Source organism: Chionomys nivalis, chromosome 1 (assembly GCF_950005125.1).
Source record: "Chionomys nivalis chromosome 1, mChiNiv1.1, whole genome shotgun sequence".
NCBI lineage: Eukaryota > Metazoa > Chordata > Mammalia > Rodentia > Cricetidae > Chionomys > Chionomys nivalis.
The window spans coordinates 18,508,479-18,522,706 of record NC_080086.1 but is presented as its reverse complement, the minus strand read 5'-3'; the positions used below and the strand labels follow the sequence as shown (position 1 = coordinate 18,522,706).

Below are 14,228 nucleotides of genomic sequence, written 5' to 3'. Positions count from 1 at the left end.
TTGTTTAACACTCCAAAGCTCCATAATTAGGTCAGCCTGCTTGAAAGAGTCAGAGTTTGCCCTGGCAGGATGGCCCAGAAAGCCAGCATTTTAAAAAGGGGCAACTTGTTTCCTGCTATGGCTGAAAACCGAAAAGCATACGTTCAGCTTTTCATCAACACCGCTTAAGGGTTTTGTGGCAGGATCTCTTAAAAGAGCTGCAAGCTTTGCAGCTAAAGTTAAGTCAGGAAGCCTCTTCTTAAATGAGAGTGCTTGCTTGCCTCTAGCAAGCAGAGCAGACCCGAGAAATTGCTGCTACCAAGAAAACATGCTTTACTCTATTCTTTCCCAAGCTTTCTCAGGCTTTCTGTGGATTCAGTTATCCACATTGGATGCCATTTGTAGTGATGAGGCAAGCAGGCCTGCTTTTTGTCCCAGCTCCCACATGGTTAGCTTTACACCCAAAATAACAACACACAAATTGTATTCATTTAATCACTACTTGGCCCATTAGTTCCAGCCTCTTAATGGCTAATTCTCACATATTGATTAACCCATTTCTAATAATCTGTGTAGCACCACGAGATTGTGGCTTATTGGGAAAGATGCTAGCCTACGTCCATCTTGGGCTGGAGCTCATGGCATCTTCCTCACTGCCTTCTTCCTCACAGCATTCTGTTCTGTCTTCCCCGCCTACCTATGTTCTGACCTATCAGGCCAAACAGTTTTCTTTATTAATTAACTAATGAAAGCAACAGATAAATAGAGGACCCACCTACATCACTAAGAGACCATGGATGCAAGCCCAGACTACTATACCCAGCAAAGCTTGCATTAACCATTGATGGAGAAAACAAGATAGTCCAGGACAAAAACAGATTTAAGCAATACGTAGCCACAAACCCGGCCTTACAGAAAATACTAGAAGTAAAACCACAAACCAAGGAAGCCAACAACACCCATACTAACACAAGCATCTAACAATCCTCCACCAGCACAACTCAAAGAAGGGAAACACACTAACACTATCAACAGAAAAAATAACCGGAGTTAGCAACCACTGGTCATTATTATCACTTAATATCAATGGACCCAATTCACCTATCAAAAGGCACAGGTTAAGAGAATGGATATAAAAACAGGATTCAACATTCTGCTTTTTCAAGAAACACACCTCATCCTCAAAGACAGACACTACCTCAGAGTAAAAGGTTGGGAAAAGGTTTTCCAATCAAATCGACCAAAGAAACAAGTGGGTATGTCTATACTAATATCTAACAAAAATGATTTCAAACTAAAGTAAATCAGAAGAGATGGAAAAGGACACTTTATTCTCGTAATATTGTTGAAGGAGCGGCAGAGGCCCACTTCCTGCCACCCAGCTCCCGCACAGCTAGCTTTATACTCGAAATAATTACATGAAAACTGTATTCTTTTGAATACTGCCTAGCCCATTTGTTCCAGCCTCTTATTGGCTAGCTCTTACATATTGATCTAACCCATTTCTAATATTCTGTGTAGCACCACGAGCTGGCTTACCAGGAAAGATCTTAACCTGCGTCTGTCTGTAGTGGGAGAATCATGCCGACTCACTGACTCAGCTTCTTTCTCCCAGCATTCTGTTCTGTCTACTCTGCCTACCTAATTTTCTGTCCTATCAGGGGCAAGCAGTTTTCTTTATTAATAACCAATGAAAGCAACAAATAAATACAAGACCCACCTCCATCATAATAGGAAAAATTCATCAGGAGGACGTTTCAATCCTGAATATCTATGTCCCTAATATAAAAGCACCCACATATGTAAAAGAAACATTACTAGATCTCAACGCATACATCAAACCCCACACTCTAATTGTAGGAGATTTACTGTCACTGTTCATTATCTCTTACTATGCATTCTTCCTTGGTGTCCTAACTCTCGGCAAAATTAAACAAAACAGTCAGCTCTGTATTATATACATGATTATATATGTGTGCAAAACCATGAATAGAGGTTTCATTGAAAAGTAGACATTACCTAACTTTAGCCTCAATGACAGGAAGAACTGGGACAAAAATATTCATGAGATGCAAATCCCTCTTAATTACAACTAACATGGTGAGAGTCATGGTTATATCAAACTAGAGCTTAAACAAAATTTTATTTCTAATATCTGGGCGATACCTGAATCACATCAACAGTATTGTACAAATTTTATATTTTACGATTGTGAACTGAGCCATTGACAACCTCCTCCCCCATGCATCTTTCTAGGCGAACGTCTCAAACAAAAGTCAGAGGTGCAATGTATCCTGCTGTGTCAGGTCAAGTCACTACTAAGGACCTGAAAAGTGCCTTTGTTCTACCTTCCTTATAAAGACTCTGGCCTTGCTTCCCCCAGCACAGACTTGGGAGCAACTCCAAAGCCTCCTCCAAGATGCTGGTGGTTCTACTCACAGCAGCCTTGTTGGCCCTGAGCTCAGTTCAGAGATCAAATGCAGGTATGAAATAGGGTAGACATTGGTTCTATGAAATGGGAGTTGGGCAACACACTGAAATATAGTGCTGGGAGAAATGTAAAAAGATAAATTAGAAACTGAAACAAATGATTAGGAAAATATAGTAGAATGTTTATATTTTCATTTTGCACTGGATATTAGACTTTGCTTATAGTAAAATTTAAGAAACTATTTTACAACAAAATAACATGAGTGCATTTGTGAAAAGACAAGTGATGGAGGGAAGCTCAATTCTCAAGGAATTATGAGAAGTCAATAGTAAATATTGCTAACTTTGTTGTACAGAAGAGAGCAAAAACTGAAATAAGTAAATATATCTCATAGTTGTTTTTGAGACAAGGAAAAAAGTAGTAATTTGAAACTGTATACAATCAGCTAGAAATATTAGTGAATAATTTCTTAAATTATTTTTGAGCATGAGTGCATACAGAACTGTCTGTGTATGTGAATACATGTATGTGTATGTGTAAGATAAGGAGGGAGACAACACACAGATACAACACATGCAAAGAGACAGAGAAACAGCAACAGAGACAGAGAGAGACAGAGAGAGTATTTTTTTTAACATTCCAGTTAGAGGACAGCATATTGTCAGCAAGATTTGTATTTCTACCATATGATTCCAGGAACTGAATTCAAGTCATCAGACAAGCACTTTTACTGACTGAGATATATTTCTGGGATTCTTTCTCTATTTTAATGACCCATATGCAATTTTCATTGTTCTTCACAAAAAAATTACAGCAATGCTTATTTTTACTTCATGTATGAAATACCTGTGGATATGTTTCATATAGCAAATGAAAGTCAACAAGAACAACATAGAAAACATAAACCTGTCAGAATGAAATTCCTATATTAAAATGAAGACTAACAGTAAGGGTTGCCAGAGGTACTAAGAAACAAAATAGGGTTGTTCCTGATCATAGAAACCATTCTGGCAGCAGTAACAGCAGCACTGTCCAAGAATAAAATACTTCTTAATTGATGTGAAGGTGTTATTGAATGTCATTGTATTTCCAGCTGAAAATTCTTGTAAGTAACCCTCCACTTCTCTTGTGCTTATTTTCTAGAGATCATCTATGAAGACTCTTCTGCTCAGCTCTTAGGTAGGGCCAGATTCATCCTATATGAACCAATTAAGCATGATTTATTTTTGGAATTATTCAGTTCTATAAAACTTTATAATTTTTTATTTTATGAAGTTAGCATGTGACAGCTTACCCTGAGATATATAGAAAAGCTCCCCTGCATTGTCTCTAGGACCTAGAAGAGGGCAATACACTGGAAGAGTAGGAAGTCAGGTTTTATGCCAGGAACATTTTGTCTCTTTCACAGATGGAAGCAATGATTTGCATATGATGAGCATATTGAGTGTCCTCATTTAAAATCTTCCATGACTGTATGTGTTGATCAAAGAATCCTTTTCCCATTGATTCCTTTTAGAATTATATGCTTCCACACTAGATATGTAGTTTCACAAATCTCAGACTCTCTCATCTTTTTAAAATTTATTTTTCTCAGTCAGCTCTGCACCCAAAGCTGAGTAATACATACAAAAGCACTGCAGGAAAACTGAATGGAAAATCTTCTAGTCTCTTTCCTATACTTCCTTTTGTTCTCCACATGGTAATAAGACCCAAAACAACATACTACATTTAAGAATACAGCATTGCTGTCACATATTGCTACATTGCCTAATTCTAAATAATACCATTAAAAATGTTTCCTGTTCCATCACTTTTGTCTGGGAATTGTAATGAAAACAAAATCACCTTTAATCCAATTTAAGAAGAAATATTTGTCCAAAAAGTTGAGCCATAAGAAAGTTATTATGATAAACATTTAAAAATTAAATTCTGGGAGAAAGAGAAAATTAAACTTCTTCTACATGGTTCTATGTCCTTGCAGAGGAAGAGTACCAAAGCCAGGGAAATGCTCAACAGCATCAGCGACCCCCTCCTGGAGATGCACCAAGCCCTTCTGATTCTGACAATGATGACGAAGATGGTGATGCTGGTGATGATGAGGGTGACAATGAAGAAGGTGGAAATGATCCAGAAAAACCACCACATCATCCTCGCCCACCTAAACCTGGAAAACCCCATGGCCCACCCCAGGAGGGAGGCCAGCATCCTCCTCCCCCCCCTCCTAAACCTGGAAAACCACATGGCCCACCCCACGAGGGAGGCCAGCATCCTCCTCCCCCTCCTAAACCTGAAAAACCAGAAGGCCCACCTGAGGAGGGTGAGGGCAGTGATGAAGATGGCGGGAACGGTGATGCAGAGGCAAGTAACCTCTAGAAATTTTCTACATAAATAAATGGTTCATCAGCATGACAAAATAATCAGACACTTTATCATTCAAACAAAGATGTGGGAGTCCCTCTGCTTGCTGTGAATACCAATGGTTAATAAAAAGCTTCTTTGGGCCTATAGATAGGGCAGAACAGAACTAGGCAGGAAAACTAACCTGAATGCTGGGAGAAAGAAGGCAGAGTTAGTGAGAAGCCATGGAGTTGCCAGAGGAGAAAGGCATGAGCCCCCAGCTGAAACCTTGCTGGTAGGTCATGACCTTGTAGTGATGAACTATTTAATGTAGATGGGTTAGGTAGGATAAAAGAGGTATCTAGCAATATGCTTAAGTTAATGGCCAAACAATGATTTAAATGATATGGTTTCTGTGTGCTTATTTTGGGGTTAAATACTAGGGAACGAATGAAGAGCCTTCTGCCAACAGCACAATCCCAAACTCTAGAGATCACCACCATCTTCCAAAAGGCATAAATATACATCTAAAACTTAAAAGTTCTCTATACCTTGATTTCTGTGACAAATGTGATTTAAATTCACTCTCCATCAAATGTCTTAACACTAACAGTGTTAGTTATCCCAAAAAATAAGCGTTATCTCAGAAAATGTTTGAATTACGGGATGTTTTTTTTTTTTCTCCCTGACCTTATTTATCTGTTTGTTTATTACAGGAGGAGTAGAAAACAGTTACCTTTAATGTCATTTCAATGGAGCAATGATGTTTTAAGAGAACCTTCAACACTCCAATAAAATATTTAGCTTGCAATTATTCTTTGTTGCTTTTTTAGTCTGAGCATGTATGAGTGAAATCTGGGGACTGTGGCTAAACCTAAGACAATTATAGACCTCTTCATTCAGTTTCATTAGAAAAGGTCCTACTTTCTCCATTTATGAATCAGTTCACTATCATTTGAGATACCGCCCATTTTTTCTTCTTACCAGGAGTTCTGCCCACAACTTTGCTGTATTTCCCAGAGATTTCTGATTTTAGCAGGAGACTTCACATAAGACATGATTTTCAATTTGAAAATATCTAACAGATAAAAGTATATAAACATGCTCTTAGTATATCATGTGTGTTGTTTGACTAGAGCCCTATAGACTAGCTCCCTAGGAGTACACGCAAAAAGAGTTCTTTCTTTCTTTTCTCACAGGTAACATGCTCTGTTCACAATTTACATGTTAGGAAGTTGCTGTTTTTGCAGCTGGTGTTCTTTTGGGCATTCAAGTGTCAACCAGCTCACATTCTTCCTCAACTTGGACAGTTTTACATATGTAATGGTGTCTTAGGGGCCAGATGTTCATTGTTTTCATCTCCCTAGTATTTTTATAAATAACATATACCTGGTCCTAAATGGCAAATAAAAATTTTAAATATTTTACGTATACCTTAGAGCAATCTTTCAATATTAATTTTAGGTTTTGTAAATGTTTATTCATTGATTTTAAATTTTGTTGAATTTAAACTAGAAAGGTAAAAACAAAATGTTTAGATGTTCAAAAAGTTCAAAAATTCTTAAACCTTCCAAATAGTTGAGCCTTAATACTGTAGGGATAAGCCCCAACTATTGGGGGCGTGTTCGCCTCGGGCTAATGTTTACTGATAAATCTGCTGGGCGTGATCCCAGCAGCCCCTCTTTTCTCTGCTTTGCTGTTCTCCACGGGAACCTGTGGTCCTGTAAGTCTATTTCCCCATTAAAGCTGTATATATTTTTATAATCTGTCTGCATTCATTTATGTCGATACATAATACTTAGACTCTTAACTTGCTGTTTTTGAATGCTCTATTCAAATTTTATTATTTTACCTAGATCATATTCTTCTTTTCCACATTTCACACAATTCTTTATGAAAACTAGAGTTCATAGAAATAGCACAATGGGGGATTCACAGAAATGACAATTTGGTGTCATTCTGAAATTTTGACACTTAAACATTTGTAGAAATAATTCTTTGGATGGCCATGAATCCAATAGGGCAATGAGCAGTGAAGATGATATGACAAGGTAGGGTAAGATTTATATGTATATTCATAGACACGGCTAACCACATTCATCTACAATATACACATAGCTGCATGTCATAATAAAACCATGAATTTTCATGACTGTCAGTAATCTAAATGATTCATCAAACATACTTCTGTTCCAGAAGAGTCCTCTGCTTACTCAGAAACAGGCTTTGTATGTCTAAACCAACATTATCACCAACCCTAATAGCAATAATATCTCCTTTTATAAGAAGAAATTATAATTTCTTTGCAATGTTCCAAGAAACTATGAAACTAAGCTGAAAGCAATAGTTTGGAGTTGGATGTATGAGAGAGGTTAAAAAATCATAAAACTCCAATAAAATATGACAATTTGTCAATAAAACTATCAGAATTTACTCAAGTGGCAAAATAGTTTTATTAGGCAGTTTTCAGGCAAATACCTACAAAGCCAAAAACAGCTGAAAAGCCTCAATACAGGGAAGAAAATTTATTTCTTATATACTTTAAATATCTTATTATCATTGTTTATTTCAATTAATTTATCTTATATTTAATTATGATTTGACAATTTCACATATATATGCATTTACTGTATTCATTCCTGAGTTTTCTCACAATTTTTTCCAAATCTCTGCACACAGCCAAAATCCTTTCTTCATGTCTACCTTCATATCTATATCAATATTCCTATCTATATCTTTCCAACTATGATGCATGTAGGAATATTACTAGAAGAGTGTTGTTCTGGAATTAAACCAATACCTCATCCTTGGCAACATGTAGCCTAAAAATATAGCTTCAAAGCTGTCTTACATCTCTGTAGTATAGTATTGTAGACATGCTTGAACCCTGGACTCACACTCTAGCACATATATAAATACTTCATTTTATCTGACATATGTTAGTTAAACTTCAAAAAAAACTATGTATGTTCACAGATTATAGTCCAACCTGACTTTGTGGTTTTTAACAGATCAAAAGATCAAATAAGTATCCATTTTCTCTGAAGTCCATTTAAGAGTAAAAATCTTTGTCTCTGTCTCCTTTCATCGCCTAAATGTTTTTCTTTGGGTTCACCTTCTTAATTAGCTTCTCTAGGATCACGCATATTAGGCTCAACATCCCCTATTCATGGCTAGAAACCAAATATGAGTGAGTACATCCCATGTTCCTCTTTTTGGGTTTGGCTCACCTCACTCAAGATAGTGTTTTCTATTTCCGTCCATTTGCCTGCAAAATTCAGGAAGTCATTGTTTTTTACTGCTGAGTAATACTCTAATATGTATATATTCCATACTCTCTTCATCCATTCTTCCACTGAAGGGCATCTAGGTTGTTTCCAGGTTCTGGCTATTACAAACAATGCTGCTATGAACATAGTTGAGCATATACTTTTGTTGTATGATAGGGCATTTCTTGGGTATATTCCTAAGAGTGGTATTGCTGGGTCATTGGAGCACCGGACTGAAATCTCAAGGTCCAAACCAAGAGCAGGAGACAGAGCACGAGCAAGGAACTCAGGACCGCGAGGGGTGCACCCACACACTGAGACAATGGAGATGTTCTATCAGGAACTCACCAAGGCCAGCTGGCCTGGGTCTGAAAAAGCATGGGATAAAACCGGACTTGCTGAACATAATAGACAATGAGGACTACTGAGAACTCAAGAACAATGGCAATGGGTTTTTGATCCTACTGCACGTACTGGCTTTGTGGGAGCCTAGGCAGTTTGGATGCTCACCTTACTAGACCTGGATGGAGCTGGATGGTCCTTGGACTTCCCACAGGGCAGGGAACCCGGATTACTCTTAGGGATGATGAGGGAGGGGGACTTGATGGGGGAGAGGGAGGGAAATGGGAGGTGGTGGCGGGGAGAAGGCAGAAATCTTTAATAAATAAATAAATAAAAATAAATAAATAAAAAAAGAGTAAAAATCTGACAGCATGTCCTTGTCAATATCTTGTTATGTGATCAAGTTCCTGTGAGAAAGCAAATTTAAGGGTGCGTGTTGTGTCATGTGGCCCTTTTATAATACACAATATGATCCAAGAAGGTCAGCACTCATTAGGTATAACATTTAACAAGATTTATTTATTTCATTTTCTATAAATGGGTTGGTTTTGCCTGTATGTGCGACTATGTATTACATGCATGTAGTGCCTATGGAGGAGAGAATAGAATATCTGGAATAAGAAATATAACTTGTTGTTTGTTACTCTATGGTTGATGAGACCCAAACCCAGGTGCTCTGAAAGGGAAACAGTAGTCTTAACTACTGATCCATCTCTGCAGCCCCAATGAAATATTAACTTTACATATCAGCCCTTCTAAATAGAATATTTTATGCCCACACAAATACATATAGAAATTATGTCATAATTGGGTCATATTGCTCAGTTTCTAAGACCTCATGATACAGTATTGTCTTCAAATAGCATCAAGATGTTGATGAAAGATATGCTTTTCCTATCTACCGATTAAAGTATATTTGTTAAATTTCTGAAAAATATGTCATGCACCTAGGTTATTAAGGCAGTGTTCCTGAAGGAAATATCATCTGTCATCCCCAAACTTCAGATAGCGAAACTGATGTATTTCCTGGCATGTATGAATAGTAGCTGAATCTTGTAATGATATCCTAAAGCTGTGTTTGTATAATATACTTTGCATTTTCATAAACACACATTTGCATGCCAAACCTGTCAAAAGAGTTATTAGGAAAATATGTAGGTCAATTTCTTAAACACGAAACTCATTCAAAATAACCAATTATTTTATTACTTTTTCTTAAAGGATTAGTTTCCATAAATAAATAATTACTTTTTGATTAAGAGAATGATAAATGATGTGTTTACCATTTATTATCAAGCAAAATCCATGAAGAAATGTTAACAAAGGAGGACCCTGAACTAAGTCACTAAGTCACATCTTATATCCTCTATCATTTGTTCCTGGCTTGGAAACTGCCTCTGCCTTCTTCATGTCCATTCTCAATGAAAACCCTGCCTCTTGGACAAAAGACTCCACTTTATTGGCTAGTGGACCACAGACAGGCTTCCTGTAACACCCCCTTTCATTTTATTTAAGAAGAAAGGTTCTAGCTCTAATACAGTAAAATTATATACGAGGACAATTATTATTCAAAATTGTGCAAAAAGAAAGCAAAGTTACCCAGTTTAACAAACCTGAAACTACATACAATAACAATTATCAAGTAAGATCACCTTACATTAGATTGGTGGTGTCAAGAGCAAATAATTCTCATGACAACAAAAGCCTGTGTTAATAAAACATTTCAAATTCCATGTTCTACAGATATTTGATGGGTTTGAATTGCCTACCTTTCTGAAGTATATGTCTGTATACCGGTAAAACCTAACTAATATGATTTCTTTATTATCCTATAAAATAATTATATAAATTATATAAATAATAAAATGTTATTATTATAACATTTAAGGACTGCAACTTCACATTGCATAAATGAGCAAGCTGTATAAGTTGTATAGGTCATATCTTATGGAAAAATAGAAGCATATGAACAGTATAAGGACAATAACCTCAAATTTGTAACAATATAGAAAAATATTAAAATGAAGTAAACATATATAAAGTATAACAAAAATAACATTAAATTTGTATCAATATATAAAATACCTTAAACATAAATAGAAACATATACAGTATTAAAAAGTATCCTTAAATTTCTATCAATATACAAAATGTATACTAATGTAAGTAGCTTAGAAAATTGTAATTTTTACTGCACAAATTAAGTAAAAAATTAAAGACTTATTTGAAAAACTTTTGTGAGTTTATTCTGAAAGGAAAATTAAGACTTTGCAAATCAGCAGGATATTGGTACCTTTTATTAATGATAAATTTCCTCATTATGAACAGAAAATGAACATTGAGAAAGAGCTTGTGGTAATTTTTGGGAAAGATTAACAGCAAACATCCTCAAATCAAGAGACTTCAATTTGAAAAAAGAACTGAATGGATCCTCACTCACACTCTACAGGAGAATGAATGCATCCACCTAAGGAATCTGAAGACAACTTAGCAAACAAGGTTTCTGAAGATAAAGAATGCAGTATCCAAAAAAAAGTGCCAAGAAAAAGAGTAAACTGGCTTATTGGTCTATCACATTTTTACAAGTATAAAATTTCATGAATCTTTGACTCCCGAAAAACCAAAAACAAATTAACAAAGAAAGAATCAAAAGAAGGTATTTAGCACATGAATCTCAAATAACCTAAGAAAGAGATGGGCAGAACATATTTTATATGGCAACACAACTTTCAGATTTTCTTCTGAAACCAGAGAAATAGAAATCTGAGGAAATATATGGGGTAACACACAAATCCATGTTAAAATACAATTCTTCTTATTTTTTCTCTCAATCTGTGTATGATTGTTGTGGAAGTTTAGAAAATGTACACATTGTAGTGGGAAGTAGAAGGTAGAAGGTGTGCTTTCTATGGAGACTATTAAGTCCAAGATTTACATTCCAGACACAGATTACTTAAGGGCTCTAATAACCTCCAGGTCACTAAGAGCCTAGGGCATCCTGCCCATCATTTAACCTCTCCTTTGTTAATGTCTTTTTGGTGAGTTGTTCCATAAATTATTTATATTATGCCTCATGAGTTCATAGATGACATTTGGGGGGAAGTTTACAGAATGTTCTGATTTACAAATTGGCAATACTTAAGAGGTTCAAGGAAAGGGCAAATGTCTGTATCATTTCATCGAGTCTGCTGTCCTTTTCTAAGATCCACCAAACCAAGACAAAGACCGCCTACCCCCCAAAAGCACTTGTTCCACAGTACACAATGTGAAGAAGTCTACCTGAGTATCCCTATGCTCCTCGTCTCAGACTTCATTTTCCTTACTGAAAGTATAAAACTGTCCTTTATGTCAGGATCACCTCTGATAAATATAGGATCCTAACAAAGGCATAATTAGGCAGACTTTTCTTCCTGTCCATTAGTTTCCAAATAACGGACACATAGACTCATTATTATTTATAAATGCTTGGGAATAATTAAGGCTTGTTACTAACTAATTCTTATATTTTCAATACATCCATATTTTTATCTAAGTTTGGCTGTCAGGTTTGGTAACTTTTCTAAGTACGGCATGTTCATCTTGTATCTCTCTGTGTTTGTTAATGACTTCTCTGATTCGGTCCATCTTCCTCCCAGTATTCTCAGTTTGGCTGTACTGTCTATACTTCCTGTTTTGCTCCTGCCCAGTCTGTTCCTTTATAATCAATGAGAAAGTACATATTTATAGTGTAAAAAAGGATTAGTGTATAACATTCTCCTCTTTAAGATTAATTAAAAAGTAAGTTTTTATACTTAATATACATATAAAACACTATATATACACATACATATATATATATAACAGTTATTTAGTAGGAGTTGCAGTTATAATACTAAGTTCATTTATATTTGGCAAATTTACAGATAATATTATTTTATTCAACTTATCTTTTTGACAATAAACATTTTATTTATTTTTCAATATTATTTATAAGAACAAACTTCTTATTTACATACCAATCTCAGTTTCCTCTGCCTCCACTCCTGCTCTGCAAATCTTCCACCTACCCTAGTCTATATCCATTCCTCAGAGATGGTGAATCGTCTTGGGGTTTGTCAACAAGTCAGACATATCAGTTGAGACAGGGCTAAATACTTCCACCTTGTACATAGTAGCTCTAATCTTTCTTACCAAATTTCCTCCTCATATGTAGTAACCCTACTCTTTCATACCTAATTTACCTTTTTTAAAATAACAATTGGAATTTTAATTAGGGGACAGAATTCTCACATAAGACCTGACTAGCTTAAAGAAGAATTCTAAACACTCAAAAATGGAGTCAAACTTGGCTTCTTAGTAACTGTCTTTCTCAGTAGGCTCTATGTGCTAGTGTAAAGGAGAGGCATGGGCGTTTTGAGAAATAGATTTCTGTTGGAATAATAGTGGCAAAAGACACATGGCTATTTTAAAAGGACATGCTACATCAAACACTAATATGGGGTTTATGCACAATTGCTGGCACACAACTTAATGGCAGCATTGACCCAAAAATTGAATTAATGAAAATGGCTTTTATGTCAATACATCCATCATAAAGCATAGTTCTTAGTGAAGCAGGCAGGGCAGAGCCAGATGCCAAAGCAGAGGGTTTGATCCTAGCCAAGTCATTTAGCAGTTGAAAGGCTCATGCAGTCAGTAAAGATATTCAATAAAGAGATATTCAGGTGGATAAAAAGCTCTAAATGGGTTACAATGTCTTTAAGATTTGGGAAAAAAAAGAGAAGATATAGGAAGATATAGACAATCTTAAGAAATATATAGCTTTGAGTTTTTCTCTGTTTAATTTAATGTTAGCTGTCGGCTTGCTATAAATAGCTTTTATTATATTTAGGTGTGACCCTTGTATCCCTAATCTCTCCAAGACCTTTATCATAAAGGGTTGTTGAATTTTGTCGAATGCTTTTTCAGCATCTAATGAAATGATCATATGGTTTTTTTCTTTCAGTTTATTTATATGGTGGATTACATTGATAAATTTGCATATGTTGAACCAGCCCTGCATCTCTGGGATGAAGCCTACTTGATCATAATGGATAATTTTTCTAATGTGTTCTTGGATTCGATTTGCCAGTATTTTATTGAGAATTTTTGCATTGATGCTCATGAGTGAGATAGACCTGTAATTCTCTTTCTTGATTGGGTCCTTGTGTGGTTTTGGTATTAGGATAACTGTAGCTTCATAAAAGGAATTTGGCAATGACTCTTCTGTTTCTATATTGTGAAATACATTAAGGAGTATAGGTATTAGCTCTTCTTGGAAGTTCTGGTAGAATTCTGCATTGAAACCATGTGGTCCTGGGCTTTTTTTTGGAAGGGAGATTTTTGATAACAGTTTCTAATTCTTCGCGACTAACAGGTCTATCCCACTAAAATCAGGAACACGACAAAGATGTCCACTCTCTCCATACCTCTTCAATATAGTGCTTGAAGTTCTAGCAATAGCAATAAGACAACATAAGGGGATCAAGGGGATTCGTATTGGAAAGGAAGAAGTTAAGCTTTCGTTATTTGCAGATGATATGATAGTATACATAAGCGACCCCAAAAACTCTACCAAAGAACTCCTACAGCTGATAGACACCTTTAGTAATGTGGCAGGATACAAGATCAACTCCAAAAAATCATTTGCCTTCCTATACACTAAGGATAAGGAAGCAGAGAGGAAAATCAGAGGCATCACCTTTCACAATAGCTACAAATAGCATAAAATATCTTGGGGTAACTCTGACCAAGGAAGTGAAAGATCTATTTGACAAGAACTTTAAGTATTTGAAAAAAGAAATTGAAGAGGACACCAGAAAATGGAAGGATCTCCCTTGCTCATGGATTGG

General features: G+C 35.9%; 1 protein-coding gene across 1 annotated transcript in view; it reads left to right on the top strand.

The window, feature by feature from the left end:
• Positions 1–2,398: 2,398 nt before the first annotated feature.
• The window catches only part of LOC130884778 (proline-rich proteoglycan 2-like), a 46,749-nt gene continuing 34,919 nt past the window's right edge, over positions 2,399–14,228 (top strand). Inside the window, exons 1-3 of the mRNA XM_057785949.1 lie at positions 2,399–2,462; positions 3,554–3,589; positions 4,392–4,772. Of these exons, the coding sequence (XP_057641932.1) occupies positions 2,399–2,462; positions 3,554–3,589; positions 4,392–4,772 (481 nt within the window). The remainder of the gene's footprint in view (positions 2,463–3,553; positions 3,590–4,391; positions 4,773–14,228) is intronic.